Source organism: Oncorhynchus mykiss, chromosome 24 (genome assembly GCF_013265735.2).
Source record: "Oncorhynchus mykiss isolate Arlee chromosome 24, USDA_OmykA_1.1, whole genome shotgun sequence".
Taxonomy (NCBI): domain Eukaryota; kingdom Metazoa; phylum Chordata; class Actinopteri; order Salmoniformes; family Salmonidae; genus Oncorhynchus; species Oncorhynchus mykiss.
This window is the reverse complement of record NC_048588.1, coordinates 2613799-2633184: the sequence shown is the minus strand read 5'-3', so window position 1 is coordinate 2633184 and position 19386 is coordinate 2613799. Positions and strand designations below refer to the sequence as shown.

At 41.6% G+C, this 19386-nt stretch overlaps 1 protein-coding gene across 2 annotated transcripts; it reads left to right on the top strand.

Annotated features, from left to right (window-relative positions):
• Positions 1-1018: 1018 nt before the first annotated feature.
• Positions 1019-18918, top strand: LOC118944084 (transcobalamin-1-like). Of its 2 annotated transcripts, none has more exons than XM_036961869.1 (5): positions 1019-1093; positions 17534-17569; positions 17656-17800; positions 18083-18222; positions 18586-18918. In XM_036961869.1, the coding sequence occupies exons 1-5, from the start codon at positions 1033-1035 to the stop codon at positions 18645-18647; spliced, it is 444 nt and encodes a 147-aa protein (XP_036817764.1). In that variant the 5' UTR covers positions 1019-1032; the 3' UTR covers positions 18648-18918. The 2 variants fall into 2 exon arrangements, with proteins under 2 accessions (XP_036817764.1, XP_036817765.1); XM_036961870.1 differs by lacking the exon at positions 1019-1093 and adding an exon at positions 14519-14579.
• The last annotated feature ends 468 nt before the right edge of the window (positions 18919-19386 follow it).

The window sequence follows — 19386 nt, the reverse complement described above, 5'->3', positions numbered from 1 at the left end:
AATTTACTGGGGGGGGGGGGGGGGTACTGGTTCAATTCAAGGTGTCACCCCCCCATGTAAAAAGTATTTTCACATGACCCCACCCCCCCCCCCCCCCCCTGTACTGTAAAGTAAAACAACCCCCCTCCTCCCCCTCATAGAATTATGTGGATATCTATTTAGCTTTTGTGGCACAGTTATGCCACACAGGGCTATGAGCCAGAAGGTTGAGGGTTCACCAACCTCTACAGACGAGCACACTCTCCCTGCCTAAATGATCAGATAGGAGGAAATCTGATTTTCAACATTTTCATGACATATTTATAATTATATAAAATATATGCAACGAATTGTCCACCAACAGGTTTCTGTGCCAATGCACCACACAACCAATAAACAAAACATACCAACAAGGTTTGCCTTTTCAACACCACAATAAGTATATTATGTTAATCCTGACAAACAGGAAACACAACCCTCTCTACCTTGAAGGCTTACCCAGTTTCGAAGGCTTGGCTTGACAATCTCTGAATGTCATTAAACTTTTAGGTGTTTTGTAACAGATGTCTCTTTCCATTTGTCCATTTGTTCCTCTGCACAGTTTGGATTGATTGATTTATTGATTTTATTTGTCCGTAAAAAAAAATACATACACTGCCTTTGGAAGGTAATTCAGACCCCTTGACATTTTCCACATTTTGTTGTGTTACAGCCTTGTTCTAAATGGATTACATGAAATAAAAACCTCAGCAAATCTACACACAATACCCCATAATGACAAAGTGAAAACAGGTTTCTAGAAATGGTTGAACATGTATTAAAAATTAAAAACAGAAATACTTTATTTACATAAGTATTCATATCCTTTGCTATGAGACTCAAAATTGAGCTCAGGTGCGTCCTGTTTCCATTGATTGTCCTTGAGATGTTGCTACAACTTGATTGGAGTCCACCTGTGGTAAATTCAATTGATTGGGCATGATTTGGAAAGGCACACACCTGTCTATATAAGGTCCCACAGGTGATAGTGCATGTTAGAGCAAAAACCAAGCCATGAGGTTGAAGGAATTGTCTGCAGAGCGACGAGACAGGATTGTGTCAAGTCTCATAAAAGGTATTTAATGTATGTCTCATCAGGCTCAGGTAGCATCAGTTTCAAAGCTCTAATAAAATACAGACATATTAATATGCTTTAGAAAGACACTTCCGGTTTGGACAGGAAATGCTGGGTTACCTGGGAGAAGGGATTCTCAGGATGGAACATTTTGTAAAATGCCAGGAAAATATTCAACCCTAGTCTGTAGCTTATTCTTTTAGATGTTTGTGGCTACTGGTGAACCATGATGTGCAGGCATAATCAAAGAGACACTGGACTAGTGCACTTGTCTTTAGAGTGTCTATAGGTTTCCATCCAATTGGTGACAGATTTTCATGCTCATATTCAAAAATCTGAGGTGGACAACATGACTGGGAATATTTTAATTTACCAGACATTGGAGAACTTTAACGGACATCCATATCAGTGGCCGTCGGTGCCGTTTTAAGATGAGAGGAAGACTATTTTTCTTCATAAGCATGGCCTTATTTCTATTACAGCATATTGGATGACTGTCATTCACAATCCATTCATCCAGTTCAATGTAACATCAATAGGTTTAGGCTACTACATGATCCTCAAATTTTCCCTTTACTCATCATGAGGTTGCTACAACCTAGAATATGCATGAAAGTTTACAACGTAGGTGCACACAGGTCGAGATAAATTTGAGGTGACCGTTACACATGGGCAGACAGTGACACATTCAATACTGCATTGCACATTCTTGCCTGAATCTAGCTGATCTAGGGTGTAACCATTAGTCCAACGGTTGCAAACGAGTCTTCTATTGGACAAATTCAGGCATGTTTATCTTAGTTTAATTCCGTTTGCTTCTGTATAAGAAACATTTTTCAACAGAATCGGCGGAATGAATACACCCCTGATCACACGTAAACACAGTTCACTTTCATTGCAGCCATGAAGCCACAGGGCTCTTCTCGCAGGCTCTATTGCCCTATGTGGGAGCATTGCGAACTGTAGGTAGTGATTTTTGACCTGGTTACATGTACAGTATGTTGAACAACACAGTGCACTTTTGTCATTTTTGGTTATTTCTGTGCAACAAAAAACTATGAAGAAATTGGCTCTTTTACAATGGGAAAGAATGTTAGTTTTCCCTGATTTGTGAGTGTGGTTGAGGGGAATTCCTCCTTATGACATGAATAAGCTTCTATTACAGTATTATGTTTTTGTGGATATTTTGAACACAAGGAAGGTTGACAGTCATTGACTCAACTTTTCAAAGAATTCTGAATTAATGTTATCTATTCTCTCATTTCTCCATCCTTTATGTTGTCTGAAACTGAAGGTTTAATGTATCCATTGTTCACAGGCCTTAGCCTTTTCGGGGCCACAAGTGAGTTTTGTTCCGGGGCCCCAACCCCACTTCGGGACCTTAGCTGTTGCGTTAGTCACTGCAAAACATGTTTTACTTTGGTAGACCCTTTTTTTCAAAGAGATCCATCTAGAATATAAAAGCTCAGACACACTGGTAGGAATGACAAATATTTGCCTTCCTCTGAATTGTGTCGGCAGTTAATCTCTTTTGTTTACACAGCAAAGACCTTGAAGTCGTCCGCCACTTAGCCTTGTTAAAACACTTCAAACCAGAATGTGGCAGTAGGTCTAGCGTTGTTTGGCAATGCATGTCCGTGTGTGTGTCGCACAGATTCCTATGTTAGCGCAGCTAGAGCTTCCTAGCTAAGGTTGTTAATTTATAGAAAGCGCTTGTTGATACTAGCCAGATAGCCACAGCTAGATAACTACCTAGCAAGATGATGACGAAATTATTTAATTCACTCTCCATAATCCCAAAGTGTCAGCCCATAGCCAAATGATTAGCTAGCTAGCTAATGTCAGCATATTCGCTAGCTTGCACGTAAAGAATAGCCAGACACAATACATAAAACCATCACGAGCTAACAATGCAATAGGCCTAGCTAGCCAACATGAGCAATATAATACTATGTACAGATAGACATATACTAAAGTTATCAGAACTCTCCTCGCCTGCCACTACTTTGGCAGCTCTTAGGGCTAGGGGGCAGTGTTTGGATGAATGACGTGCCCAAAGTCAACTGCCTGTTACTCAGGCCCAGAGGCCTGTTACTCAGGGCCATTTGCATATAATTGGTAGCATTGGATAGAAAACGCTCTGAAGTTTCTAAAACTGTTAAGATAATGTCTGTGTATAACAGAACTGATATGGCAGGCAAAACCCAGAGGAAACTCCATGCAGAATATTTTTTTTTAGGTCCACAGGCCATTTCAATGCAAGTCTATGGGATATACAAATAAAAAAAGGACCCAGATTGCAGTAGTAGTCATGTTGCGCGCTTGAACAAGGTGCACACTCTTCGTTATTTATCTTCCCTATTGAACATACTGTTCTCCGTCTTAAATTGTATTGTTTATTTTAATTAGAAACATCGTTTGACTTGTTTGGACGAACTTTACTAGTAACTTTTTGGATTTGTTTGTATGCCTGTTGAACGAGTGGATTACTGAAATCAAAGGCGCCAACTAAACAGACTTTTTTGGATATAAATAATGACTTTATCAAACAAAACGACAATTCATTATGTAGCTGGGACCCTTGGGATTGCAAACAGAGGAAGATCTTCAAAGGTAAGTGATTTATTCAATCGCTATTTGTGATTTCTGTTTTGAAAAAGTGTTTTGATGTGGGGCGCTGTCCTCAGATAATCACATGGTATGCTTTCGCCGCAAAGCCTTTTTAAAATCTGACAACATGGTTGAATTAACAAGAAGTTAAGCTTTTAAATGATGTAGGACACTTGTATGTTCATGAATGTTTAATATGACTATTTTGTCCATTTGAATTTGGCATGCTCCAACTTCACCGGATGTTGTCGATTTTGATCCCGCTAACAGGATCGGCTCCCTAAGAGGCTTAGGGGTGCCCTGTCTCATGACCTTCAAACTTTCAAACTTTGTCACTGATGGGTTCAGTTTTCAATTTCCATCAAGCCATTCGTTTCTGTGGACCTGAGTGTCCTTCAGTAAGAAGACATCTTGCAGGTTAGGTTTGTCGATTGTCCATTTTCTACATGACTGGAGTGTCACAAGGTATTCTTCTCAGTGTTGATGAAGCTGGGGGTAGACGGACTCAATCACCTCTGTGCACTGCTGTTGTACTCATGCAGGAGAACATGCCGGCCCAGCGTTTACTCTTTGCGCTGCCTCCTCTGGTCCGGCGTGAGGTGATGTTCCTCAGTGAATCTGAGGTAAGTCTATCCTCAGGTAAGTTTGACATCTTTTTTTGCTCTTCCAGTTTTACTTGGAGTTTCCTGCAGGTTACACACTTATAGACCACACTGGGTACCAACTTTTTACTTCCAACAATCCACAATCCAGCTGACCGGACTGCACCTTCAGTGAAGTGATGACCCTGGTGTGCAACTTGCTCGTGGTAGTATCTTACCAACAGAGTGGCGATTCTTGGGGAGGATGAGGCGGTGTTTCTCTTCCCACATCATATCAGCTGCAGATGTGCGGCCTCCGATTCTCATCAACTTGTCTTCCTCAATGATTGGGTTCAGATTCTTGAGTGGACTGTGTTTGGGGTACTTCATTTCCTCTTCAAAGACTTCTTGCTGTATGCATTTAATGATGGTGGTTTTGGCTTGTGCAAGATGGTTGCTCTTGCACTTGTTACTGCCCTGGAGAAGGATTTGGCCAGCTGTATGAGCTTTGCTGTTGCACGGGTGATTGACTTCCAGCTGGAAAATCGTTCAATCCTGTGGGCCAAGCTGGCCTCCAGTAGCTTTGGTAGTGAAGGTTGACTTGCTGCCGGATTTCTGTATCTGTCTGAACTTGGTCCAACAAGTTCGAAGGTCTTTGAGTAGACATTTTTGTCTCTGTTCTTGTCAGGAAGGCTGGACCCAAGAACCAGTTAGTGAGCTTGAGGGAAGCTGCTGGCACAGGCCTACTTCCATGCTGACGTGGTGCCACTGTTCTGGGTGTGTGGACTTTCTTATATGTGTAACTCTGTTTGATACATAGATGTAGGATCTTCTAGATGCGTTGTGAATATATCACAGCACAATATTGCTATGTGTACAACTTCACTGCATGAATCTCAATGTCCATTTCATTTTTGATCAGGTCTGCCATCTCAACCCCTAAACCCAGTGGCACAAAGCTCTAGGCGTGGAACAGTGTGAGCAGGTTGTGGAGCAAGTTTGGATTTTCTCATGATGAACCCAACGTGACTTTGTCCTTTGACGTCGACCACTCTGAGGTATGATACAGCTGGTATGGCCATAGTGGATGCGTCTGAGAAAACGCAAAGTTCTCTCTGCTGCATGAAGGACAAGGAGACAGGGACATATGGTGGATGGTGAGCTGTTTGAGTTCCATCAATGTGTCTTTCCACAGCTTCCACTGAGTTACTTTCTCTTCTGGGAGTGGTATGTCCCAGTAACATTGCTCATGTTCAGTAGAGAATTTGCTCGTTAGAGCCTTGCCTTGCATAGCAATATGTGCTACAAACCCTAGGTGTGTCGTACAGGCTGACAGGACAACTCTTCTTGTGAACAGCTTCTCTACTCAGAAGGTGAAGAGATCCGTTTCCAGATTCCAACTGAGTCCTAGACTTCGTGGCAGGTAGCCTAGTGGTTAGAGCATTGGGCCAGTAACTGAAAGGTTGCTAGATTGAATCCCCATGCTGACAAAGTAAAAATCTGTCATTCTGCCCCTGACACAAGGCAGTTAACCCACTGTTCTCCAGTAGGCTGTTATTGTAAATAAGAATTTGTTCTTAACTGACTTGCCTAGTTAAATTAAATACCCCTAGATCCAGGTCTTTTTGGAGGCTATCTTGTGCAGCCTCATGCTAGACTCCGCTAACATTTATCTTGTTCCTTTCAGGATGTTGATAGCTTCTTCATCGCTGGAGGTGAGGTAAATGAGGTAAATCAACGTCTATGTAGAAGTTTCTCATGACAAACTTTTTGGCGCCTGTGCCATGCTCTTCACCCTCCTGGGCTGCTCATCTCAGGCCGTAGATGGCTACAGCTGGTGATTGGCTGTTTCCGAACACAGGCACCTTCATTCTGTGATTGAGGTCATTGTCTTAATACCACAGGAACCTATGGTAGTCTTCGTGGGAAAACGACACAATAGAACATCTGTGACTGCAATGTTTTTTTTCGGAATTGGCTGAGGACTCTGAGGAGTGTGTTCAGGTCTGGTCCACTGAGGAGAACATCGTTGAGGGAGACTACCTCAGGTATGGGAGCTACACAGCTGTTCGACTCGTTCATGAAGACTTCCCTGTCCATGATTTAGAGGAAGAGGTCAACTTGTCATCGCCATGTGTTCTTTCAAACACTTTACATCCGAGGTCATCCATATCTGTGGTTGGGATGGCGGCCTCCATGCAGTTCTGAGGTCCCTGGCGCAGTGTTGTGTTATCCCATCTTTCCTTGATCTGGATGCTGTTAGCGCAGGGGCTAAGGAATGATGTGTCCATTGTGCAGCACGTTTTTTTTTAGCACTCTGTCCAGATATAACTCACCGATGACCCAGCCTATGTCTAGACATTGCATGTCAAATCAAAAATCAAATCTAATTTATTTGTCACATACACATGGTTAGCAGATGTTAATGCGAGTGTAGCGAAATGCTTGTGCTTCTAGTTCCGACAATGCAGTAATAACCAACGCGTAATCTAACAATTCCAAAACTACCTTATACACACAAGTGTGAAGGGATAAAGAATATGTACATAAAGATATATGAAGGAGTGATGGTACAGAGCGGCATAGGCAAGATGCAGTAGATGGTATCGAGTACAGTATATACATGAGATGAGTATGTAAACAAAGTGGCATAGTTAAAGTGGCTAGTGATACATGTATTACATAAAGATGCAGTAGATGATAGAGTACAGTGTATACATATGAGATGAATAATGTAGGGTATGTAAACATTATATTAAGTAGCATTGTTTAAAGTGGCTAGTGATATGTTTTATATCAATTCCCATTATTAAAGTGGCTGGAGTTGAGTCAGTGTGTTGGCAGCAGCCACTCAATGTTAGTGGTGGCTGTTTAACAGTCTGATGGCCTTGCGATAGAAGCTGTTTTTCAGTCTCTCGGTCCCAGCTTTGATGCACCTGTACTGACTTCGCCTTCTGGATGATAGCGGGGTGAACAGGCAGTGGGTCGGGTGGTTGTTGTCCTTGATGATCTTTATGGCCTTCCTGTGACATCGGGTGGTGTAGGTGTCCTGGAGGGCAGGTAGTTTGCCCCCGGTGATGCGTTGTGCAGACCTCACTACCCTCTGGAGAGCCTTACGGTTGTGGGCGGAGCAGTTGCCGTACCAGTTGGTGATACAGCCCGACAGGATGCTCTCGATTGTGCATCTGTAGAAGTTTGTGCTTTTGGTGACAAGCCAAATTTCTTCAGCCTCCTGAGGTTGAAGAGGCGCTGCTGTGCCTTCTTCACGATGCTGTCTGTGTGGGTGGACCAATTCAGTTTGTCTGTGACGTGTACGCCGAGGAACTTAAAACTTACTACCCTCTCCACTACTGTCCCATCGATGTGGATAGGGGGGTGTTCCCTCTGCTTTCTCCTGAAGTCCACAATCATCTCCTTTGTTTTGTTGACGTTGAGTGTGAGGTTATTTTCCTGACACCACACTCCGAGGGCCCTCACCTCCTCCCTGTAGGCCGTCTCGTCGTTGTTGGTAATCAAGCCTACCACTGTGTCGTCCGCAAACTTGATGATTGAGTTGGAGGCGTGCGTGGCCACGCAGTCGTGGGTGAACAGGGAGTACAGGAGAGGGCTCAGAACGCACCCTTGTGGGGCCCCAGTGTTGAGGATCAGCGGGGTGGAGATGTTGTTACCTACCCTCACCACCTGGGTGCGGCCCGTCAGGAAGTCCAGTACCCAGTTGCACAGGGTGGGGTCGAGACCCAGGGTCTCGAGCTTGATGACGAGTTTGGAGGGTACTATGGTGTTAAATGCTGAGCTGTAGTCGAACACCATTCTCACATAGGTTTTCCTCTTGTCCAGATGGGTTAGGGCAGTGTGCCGTGTGGTTGAGATTGCATCGTCTGTGGACCTATTTGGGTGGTAAGCAAATTGGAGTGGGTCTAGGGTGTCAGGTAGGGTGGAGGTGATATGGTCCTTGACTAGTCTCTCAAAGCACTTCATGATGACGCAAGTGAGTGCTACGGGGCGGTAGTCGTTTAGCTCAGTTACCTTAGCTTTCTTGGGAACAGGAACAATGGTGGCCCTCTTGAAGCATGTGGGAACAGCAGACTGGGATAAGGATTGATTGAATATGTCCGTAAACACCAGCCAGCTGGTCTGCGCATGCTCTGAGGGCGCGGCTGGGGATGCCGTCTGGGCCTGCAGCCTTGTGAGGGTTAACACGTTTAAATGTTTTACTCACCTCGGCTGCAGTGAAAGAGTCTGCATGTTTTGGTTGCGGGCTGTGTCAGTGGCACTGTATTATCGTCAAAGCGGGCAAAAAAGTGATTTAGTCTGCCTGGGAGCAAGACATCCTGGTCCGTGACTGGGCTGGTTTTCTTTTTGTAATCCGTGATTGTCTGTAGACCCTGCCACATACCTCTTGTGTCTGAGCCGTTGAATTGAGATTCTACTTTGTCTCTATACTGACGCTTAGCTAGTTTGATTGCCTTGCGGAGGGAATAGCTACACTGTTTGTATTCGGTCATGTTTCCGGTCACCTTGCCCTGATTTAAAAGCAGTGGTTTGCGCTTTCAGTTTCACGTGAATGCTGCCCTCATTCCACGGTTTCTGGTTTGGGAATGTTTTAATCGTTGCTATGGGAACGACATCTTCAACGCACGTTCTAATGAACTCTCTCACCGACTCAGCGTATTCGTTAATGTTTGACGCAATACGAAACATATCCCAGTCCACGTGATGGAAGCAGTCTTGGAGTGTGGAATCATGTAGGGTGCATTGTTAGGGTGTAGGGTGTAGGGAGCATGTAGGGTGCATAGTCCAGCCCGTTGTACTATTCTCTGACTTTGCGCATTCTCAGTATCTCTTCCAAGCAGGAGTAGGATTGCTGCGTCTAAGTCCAGTGCTGGAATCTTGTCTGCAACTGGCTTCAGATGAGGGTGATTAAGTGGAACTTCAGGTGAGGGGATCTCTGATCTGGCATCATGTCACATTCTATGAGACTGGGGAGAGTGAGCTGCGTTCTTGCTAAAGACTTGTTTCTTTGTTTGTCTAAGAGAGCGTACAGTCTGTGGCCAGCAGGATACACTTTGATTAAGCATATCTTGACGCATGAGCTAGAGCTGACTGCATCTCCACAGATCTCAGTGCACTTCAAGGTTACTGCACGTGTTGCACTCTCCTTTTGCGGCAAACCATGATTTTCTTTGGTAGCAAAGTTCTCTGTTCTCCATCAGGCTGGCCCCGGATGCAGCGTGGGTGGATGTCTATCACTGTTGCATTCTTTGCACAGCAACACTTTTTCACAATTTGTGAGATGACTGGTTGAAACTGTAACACGTGGCTGTCCTCGAGATACGACTTGGTGTCCTCGAGATACGAATCTAGTGTCTTGGTCCTGAAGCTGCAGCATCTTCTCAGCGGATGAGGCTTGTTGTGCAGAGGACAACTTTCTTCCCTGAGAGACTAGCCTGGTTGGTTTCATACTCAGATGAGGCATCTGTCTTCCGTATGGACACTGGTGTTCTGTGTTCTTTGTTATGCTTCTCGGGTGGAGTTGGAGCCGCCTGTGTTCAAGAAGGTGAGGCTTGGATCGCTGCGCGTCTTCGCTTGCTTAGGATGAACTGTAGGACTGACGGGTAGGTAGACTCGACTTTTTCACATTGGTGGTCTGGTTCTGTATTGTAGAGTCTGACTGTATCAGTTGACCCCTGCTAATTGGACCTTTTGATGGTCTCAATGGCTTTGTTATGAGGTGGTTGAGCAGTGTATACTCACTTGTGCATACTCACGGGTGCGTTACGCTGAGAGGTGTGCCGTCTGGGTTTCTAACAAACAGCGTGTCTCTCTGTTTAAATAATCGCTGGCTACTTCGAGAACCTCAGCTTCAGCTATGGCTGCTGTGGCAGCTTTCTCCTACTGGAGAATATGTAAGTGCTGTTACCTCAGCTTTTCTTCTCGCTAATTCAGCTGTAACCCTCTTTTATGCAGCCCTGTTCTCGTATGTCAGCTTCCCTTGTTGCATAGGAAGCCTCTGCTTTTGCAGGAGCCCTGGTGGTTGCAGCACTAGCTGATGACAGGTTAGAGTGGCTCGAATGTCTCAACTAATGCGCTTAGATCGGTCTTCAGGACTAACTGATGTCAGATCAGATGTATTAGTCTTTAAAGCTTGAGCACTGTGACCTGGTCCCCAGAGTGTATGTGCTGTCCTCTGAGTCTGAATGCTGAAGGATGTCTGTTACCTTGATCATCTTGTTGTTTCATAATGAGCTGGGTTAACTCTGGAGTCTGATGGCTAAAGAGGTTGGATCGAGACGTGTAGAAGGGATCCACTCTTCCTTTGGCTGGTCCCGCTGTGTAGTCTTTTTTTATTTTTTATTGTTATGCCCTCACGATATGTGTACATTTAAAGCTTGGCATAAAGCTGACAACTCCCATTAAAGAGCCCGGATGCAGGATTAATCTTTAGTTTCGTTTTTCATCTTTTAGTTACAAAAAGTAATGTAGAACTGTAAAGTACAGAATATAGCAAATATTATTGCAAATTTATCTGCACACCTTCTCACAAGTGCATACACGTAAAGAACAGCCTGACCCAATATACTAACTATAACAAGCTCATGATACAGTCAATAGGCCTAGCTTGCCAAAATAACGTTGCAGAAAGGAGGAAAATGTACCTGACTAGAAAAGTGCCACAAAATGACTAAAACAGCAATACGCGTACTATGTATACATACAACATAATTACAACGGTATCATCTTGTAACAAAGATACCTAGGCACGCACATTAGCCAGATACAGTATATTATAAAGTACAGGAAGTTGCGTGTCAAAGATAGAAAGTACATTGGGTGTTAACTATGGCAATAGTTAGCACACATTAGTTTAGCATCATCATGAAGGCTAGGTAAAAACGTAATTATTCTAGAAAGTACAACTTGAATTAATGAAAGCATGTACTAATGACTCAAAAACAAAGGGTGCCTACTTAAAGACTGATCTTTATCCAAAGCCTAGTAAGTAAGAAAGATGAAGCTCATCTGTATGTTGCCATTCTTTTATATTGCTTTTACTGGGAATGTGCTCTGAACAGGAAGTAAGCTGATTTAGTACCCAAGTTTGCTAGGGTAGCGCAACAGAGCTTTACTAATACTATGTACAGATAAATGTGTGTATCAAAAAGGCAATTTTTTTAATGTTGTGTTGTACCTTAATTATACACATTGATCTCATTGTATATCCCTCCAGCAGCAATTCTTGGGGGGTTGTTGATAGCTTGAATTCTATCAAATCCAGACAGGAACTTACTTTAGCAGATGACCTTAATCACACATTCAATGAATTTGACAGACATGGCAATAAAAAAGGCATTCAAGGAGCCTCCAATGAGGCTGAAAAATGTAATATCTACAAATAATTTACATGACACCTGGAGATTATGCACAACTACAAAAGACTACTCCTTTTTTTTCTCAAAGTAAAACAAACGATTCAAGAATTGACCTTTTTTTCCTCCCAAAATGCACTCAACAATTTACTGGCTCAAAAGTTAAGTCTTAGTTAGAAATGTAAATTAAAGAGTCATTTCTTTCTGTAATTTTTATCTTTAAAAAAAGACATGTAAAGATTTAAGTTAGAAAATGTTTCAATTTTAAGCAGGAATATGATCTTTAACCTTTGAACAAAGCCAACGACAGATTAAACTCAAATTACTACTTAATAGCAAATGAACCTGAGAAACATTACACAACCCTCACAAAATCAATACATTTCAAACCAATTTAAGATGAAGATACAAGTTAGTTAATTAGAAACCACAACGGGATAACAACTTTAAAAAATGTATGAAAATCTATATAAATCATTATTAAACAGTTCCTACAGCCTCAATCGACAACCCTGAAAAAACTCTCAGACACAAAAATCAGGTAAAATGGAGACCCAAAAATAGACAATGTCAAAACATTCACGCAGAGAAAAGCACCAGGAATGGCTGTTATAGCAGCAAAGTGGTACAACCCATATTAATGCCCTTGATTATGGAATGAGATATTCAACAATTAGGTGTCCACATACTTGTGGTCATGTATTGCATCACTCAATTCAGTACTTCCTAGTTCCATGTATCAAACAGTTATTTCAGTTATATTAAAGTCCCCTCCCTGCTGATTACAGACCCATAACTCTAATAAATTGTAACAACAAAATATAAAAGCTTATGCAAAATAATTGCAAGTCTTAAGATTGAATACATATCAATCAAACAGGGTTTATTAAAAATAGACAAGCAAATACAAGAACACTTTATAATACAATACGCAAAAAATATAGACTTAACAATAATGGCTTTAATGCCAAAAAGGCTTTTGACTGTCTTGCATTTTTCTAATAAAAACATTGAAAGCCTTGAACTTTCCAGCTGAAATAATAAATTTAATAACAAAGGTATATAAATATCCTAAAGAAAAAATATAAACAAATGAGTTTTCTTAAGAAATTGCATTAGAAATGGCACAAGACAGGGATGTCCCCACTCCCTTTCCTTTTAACAGCTTTCATTTAACAGCTTAGAAAGAATTAGACAGAACCCAAACGTGACACGTATCAGTATTTGTTTACCAAACTAAACGTAAAAATATACAATTTATTTGCCGATGATCTCCTGATTATACCTGACCAATATTGAAATCTCCAATAAAAAAAATAAAAAAATCTGAATTCAAGTCTCAGGATATAAAATTAACTTGGAAAAACTGAAGTAATGGCAATAGGAAAATAAAAAATAACTCTTGATCTACAACAATTCTTTAAGTGGACCATTAAAAAATATAACATGCTTAAGTAACAAATATTAAAGAGAACTTTATCCCATTACCCGACAATATGAAAGCAGATCATTCCTGAAAATCTTACAGGTAGTGTTTACCTCTTCAGAATGGCATGGCTCCCAAAGTTTTCATATTTATTCTCGGTAATACCATTTACCCAAATGAAAACATTCTTTAAAAAAAATGTATACTCGGCCATAAGACTTTATATGGGCAAATAAAACTCCTAGAGATGTAAAACATTCAACATTCAAAACATTCACATTCATTTTTATTCTAAGTCTGAGGGTGGTTTTAACTTCCCACACTTGGAATTGTACCAACTCACTACCCAAGACTTTTACTTGAGACATTATTGTTAAATTCACTAAAGAGTCGTGTGTGTGTGTGGTATAAGGATATTTCTGAAATTGTGTGTACAGCAGTGGAGGCTCCTCAGAGGAAGGGGAGGACCATCCTCAGTGAAATGTCATAAATATGTAAATAGTGAAACCTTAGTTATCCTTTTCAGATAAAACTATACTAAATATTCATATGTCACCAAATAATTGCTTTAACATACACTGTTTTGCAAGGAAGGTCTACAGTAACTTCAACAGTACTGTCTGGGGTAACACCATGGTGTAGCCAGAGGACAGCTAGCTTCCGGCCTCTGGCTACATAGACTTCAATACAAAATCTAGGCGGCTCATAGGCCTCACCCCCTTCCGTGGACATAGATGGTAATTATGACCACTCCTGCAGGACATCCTCCAACCAATCAAAGCTTTTGCAATATGAACTGACATGTTGTCCATCCAATCATAGAATTAGAATCAGAGAACAAACCTAGTGAGTTGTATTGGGATTGTGCCACAGAGCCATTTGTGGGTTCTATGTGTTGAGAAGCTTGGTGACATTGTTGGATAGAGATTACGAGTGAAGAGTGACAGTTAAGCATTTTTGGGATATTATTCAAATTAGTTTTTTCAAATTACAGGAGACATGTATATTATAAATAGTTCTCTTGGTTTTATAACTTCATTTTTGTGTTAGTGCAATATATTTTCTAGCTACCAGCACGAGTGTAGTTTTCTCCACCAGAATGGTAGAATGGCCATTCTTTCATTCTCTGGGGTACACGGAAAAGGTGCAAATTTAAAAGCGAGGGTCGACCTCTGCTTGATCAGTTTCATGAAGACGGATGAAAAGGTGTTCAATACTAACTTGAATCAAAAGTATAGATGGTTAACAGGGAGCCTTTCATCAGGTCGCCTGTATTGCTGGTCTATTTGGTAAGTCAGCCTTGGTCGAAAGGTGGGTGCAGTGACCTGAAGAACATTGATTGTTCAGCTAAACAAAAGCAGGGCATGCAAGAATATGCTTTTAGGAGGACACGATGAGAGGGAAAGTTCCGTTAACAAGGACAACTACAAGGAGCTTGCAGGGGTAACTGCGCGTTATGATGCTTTACTTGCTGAAAGTATTGGAACTTTCAACTGTCTTCTGTAAGGATTTAGGATTAATGCATTTAAACCCGCTACCATATTACTTAAGATTGAATTGTTTGAAAAACAGCTGCTTTGTCTTTGTGTGTGACAAGAACTGAGTAACATGGTGTGACTTGCATGTTGCAAAGCGGTGTACTGTTTGCTACATTTGCCTTGCCTGTCTGTGTGTGACTATTGAGCACATGGTGTGACTTGCTGCATGTTAAAGTTGTGGTTAATCAGGTATAGGGAGGGGTGGTCATCACGAGGTTTAACTGAGATGGAAAAATACTGAACACAGTGGCAGGAACTGAGCAACTGTTACAACTAGAGTATGGTACCAACACAGAGTTAATCTACACAACAGCTGATGTCGGGCTCCAAGGAGCGCCAAGAGGGTAGGACTAGTCTGAGCGCCTGCGATAGGCTGAGCAAGTCTAAAACCACGCTCAGCCTCTACTGTGATAGGCCAACAGACGGGTTGGAATTATGTCTATCACAGTATAAGAATAACTGTTTACGAACATCTGGTCAGTTCTCTGTTTGCCCTGCGAGGTGGGACAGAGAGCCCGTATATACGAAAATTGCATTTACCATTTATTGCTTGAATTTAATTAATGACATATTCTGACTTTTCTTCCTGATACCGGATTCGAAAGATGCAACCCTATCACTTTTCTGGGATGTTGAAAACCATTCCGAATGATTTGATAGCCTCCATTAAAAGTAATTGTCAAAGGCTATACCCGTTCACTAACACGTTCCTAAGCGGGATAGCACAAAATGAGCTGCAGAGATGTGACTTCAACAAAAAGAAGGAAACTGTATTGGGGGTTCTTTCAACACTCCCCAAGGCAGTAGAAACAAAGGCCCGTGTAAGGACGATCTAATTTTTTTAAAGTACCAGTTGGTACTAAATGCAAAACCAACAGCTTGAGCCGAACCTTTAACAGGGAATCGTAGTGCTGTGGAATTTGCCGTAACCTCCGGCTTGTAATCATTCTGCCTCTCCTCTGTCCTTCAGTCAGGTCCTTAAATGTCTTATCTGTGATGTAACTTTTTTCCACACACATTGACTTCGGCGATGTCATTTACAACACAGCCTCCAACACTCTACTCAGCAAATAGGATGCAGTCTTTCACAGTGCCATTTGTTTTGTCACCAAAACCCCATATACTACCCACCACTGCGACCTGTATGCTCTCGTTGGCTGGCCCTTGCTTCATATTCATCGCCAAACCCACTGGCTCCAGGTCATCTATGTCTTTGTGTGGTAAAGCCCCGCCTTATCTCAGCTCACTGGTCACCATAGCAGCACCCACCTGTAGCACGTGCTCCAGCAGGTATATTTCACTGGTCACCACCAAAGGAAATTCCTTCTTTGGCTGCCTTTCCTTCCAGTTCTCTGATACCAAAGACTGGAACGAATTGCAAAAATCACTGAAGCTGGAGACTCATATCTCCCTCACTTACTATAGGCACCAGCTGTTAGAGCAGCTCACAGATCACTGCACCTGTACATAGCCCATCTGTAAATAGCCCATCTACAGTATCTACCTACCTCATCCCCATACTGTTATTTTTTTTCTTCTCTCCTTTGCACCCCAGTATCTCTATTTGCACATTCATCTCCTGCACAGCTATCACTCCAGTGTTTTAATTGTAATTGTTTCGCCACTATGGCCTATTTATTGCCATACCTCTTATCTAACTTCATTTGCACATACTGTATAGACTGTTTTTCTATTGTGTTATTGACTGTATGTTTGTTTATTCCATGTGTAACTCTGTTTTGTGTCACACTGCTTTGCTTTATCTTGGCCAGGTCGCAGTTGGAAATGAGAATTTGTTCTCAACTAGCCTACCTGATTAAATAAAGGTGAAAAAAAAAATGCGTAGCCTACTTGGACACCAGGTCCTTGGACAACTTGTCCCAACATTTCCCACTCTTCCACACGAATAGCCTGAAGCCACAGAGCTCTTCTCGATTGCTCTATTTCCCTATGTTGGAGCATTGCGAACCATAGGAAGGGATTTATGACCTGGTTACGTACAGCATATTGAACAACCCAACACACTTGTCATTTTTTTTGTTATTTCTGTATAAAATCTATGAAGAAGTTAGCTCTTACAATGGGGGTCAATGGAAAATGTTTGTTTTCCCCAATTTTTGGTTGAGGGGAATTCCTTATGACATGAATACGGACTCTGAGAATAACAATGGAGCTTCTATTACAGTATTATGTTTTTGTGAATATTTTGAACACAAGGAAAACAAAGGTTGATAGTCAGTGACTCAACTTTTCAAAGATTTCTGATTTAATGTTATCCATTCTCAGTCTATGTTGTCTGAAGCTGAAGGTTTAATGTATCCTTTGTTCACAGACCTTAGCCTTTCAGGACCATAAGGAAGTTTTGGTTGGGGTCCCCACCCCACTTCAGGACCGTCGCTGTTGGGCTAGTCACTGCACAAGATTTTTACTTTGGTTGAGCTCTTTGAAAAAAAAGTGCGATCTAGAATATAAAAGCTCCGACACTGGTAGGATTGTCAAATGTTTATCTGCCAACAAACGTTTGTGGAATGTTAACTAGAGACTGGTACTCAGGCTACTATAGGTCGGTACAATAAGTAAACTATGAAAGTTGAATACAAGGTCATTGTGGTCAAGTTGACCTTTTAAAGTCCCCTGAAACCGTTGACTGATGGTGATACATACAAGATATGACACAAACTAAATGTTGAGTTTGGCAGTACAAAACGTACAGGTCAAGCACGACGGCAAGAGAAAGGAAAGAAATCAGATTATTTTCAGTCTAGCCAGCATGTTGCCAAGATAAAGAGAATGCACTCACTAAAGGAGTGGTTACAAGTTTTAATATAAAAAGGAGTGATTGCATCACTGTACACTTCCAACTTATCTCCCAACTGAATACAGGATGAGTTTAATCATGGTATCTTTTCTCTCTACAGCTCTGCTGTTGCTGGTTCCTGGGATCCTGACTGAAAGTAATGTGGAATATATGTACATCTCTTTAATGTTCTCTTTATAACCTATACAGTGTAGTTCATTTTTAATTACAATTTTATTACAGAGGAACATGGATCAAACCCCATCAATTTGACAATAGTCAACAGCATCTCCAATGCACCCAATGAGACCTACAGTGCTGACATTGTGTTCAGAGGGATCCTACTCGGTGCCATGAGGAGACTGCAGCAGACCAATGCAGACTTCAAGTGAGTAGACATTTAGATTCCATTGTCTGATTTTCTAGAATAGCTCATTTATGCAATATCGATGATACAGTTTGAGCAATAGTTTCTATGCCAATTTACAGACAATGTTCTGTAGTTCAATGTGTGATTTATTGCATGGCAAGGAATGGTACGTCATTTTCATGTTTTCAATGTCTAAAGTAATGGTGGTATTCTTGCTTTTGGAATGAGTAAGGTGTATTATAATTGGCAGATGGTGTGTCAAAGATTTTATGTTCATGTCAGTGATCATTGTTCTTCCAGGTTTACCTGCACAGAGAACTTCAACTATGGTCCTTTCCTGGAGAGTGTGAATGGTGTAGCCGGGAACAATGCTGAGCACACTTACTGGGAGCTCCTTGTTCAGACTGGGAAGAATGGATCTGTGATCAGACCTGACGTGGGCGAGTCATGATTTAGAATATCTGTCTCTCTCTATCTTTCTACAGAATTAAGGGCAAAAGCAAGTGTTATTTACAACCTATTTGTCACATTAATTGTGCACATACTGTAAACACAAAATGAGCACACTTACTGTGAGCTCCTTGTTCCGACTGGGAAGAATGGACCCGTGATCAGACCTGATGTGGGTGAGGAGTAGTAGTCTCACACTCACAATGCTAAGACTGTGTTTAGAACTCTCTTTCTCAGAGAGCAAAGCTATAGCATTAAGCGGAAAAGCTAGTGTTATTTACAATGTATTTGTCGCATGAATTGTGCACATTACTGTTAACACAAAATGACCGATTTGGACCTTGTTTTCACAGGTATTGGCTGTTACATCCCAGAACCAAATGACCACATCATCCTGAATTTTACAAAATGGTGAACAGTCAGAAGAAGCGCCTGACTGATACTGGTTCATGATTTGAAAAAGTGCTGTTGTCATAAATTGGCCATTACTACCTTACTTTTTTCCTGTTATGGCACATCTTAAGACTGTTTAGAATGGAAAAATAGAGTTTCACCATGATACTGTTATATACCCAAACTACTGTAAAATAACATTCCATTTGTAATTACTGTGTCAAAGGTTAATAAAGTACAAGTAGCTTTGGAGTACCACTTGTATGGGGAAATAAAATGACTGCAACAGTAAACCTGTACGCACGCGCACACAATTATTTCAGAAATGACTACATATTCTTTACTCACGTGTGCGCGTGTATATATATTTTCACCCCAAAAAGTTGCTATCTAGAACCTAAAAAGGTTTTTTGTCTGTCCCCATAGTAGAACCCTTTTTGGTTCCACGTAGAACCCTTTCTGCAGAGGGTTCTACATGGAAATGCAGCGTGATTATTTGATAAACCAAGTTTGTTTTACAAAATGCACTTGGCGGTTTAAGGACTAGTAGTCCACTAAGGTTACAAGCTGAATTGCCTGTGACCTTGGCTGATGGCTGGCAACATTTCAATATTATGTTTGACTGTTCAGTAAAGGGCTTAAAACATACTATGCATATGAGCTTAAATCAGTCTTATCAATCATTGACAGTGATTTCCCCGTGTTATTTCCTGCACACCCACTCTATGGATTGTGCACCTCCTCTGTTGGAATGTCGACAA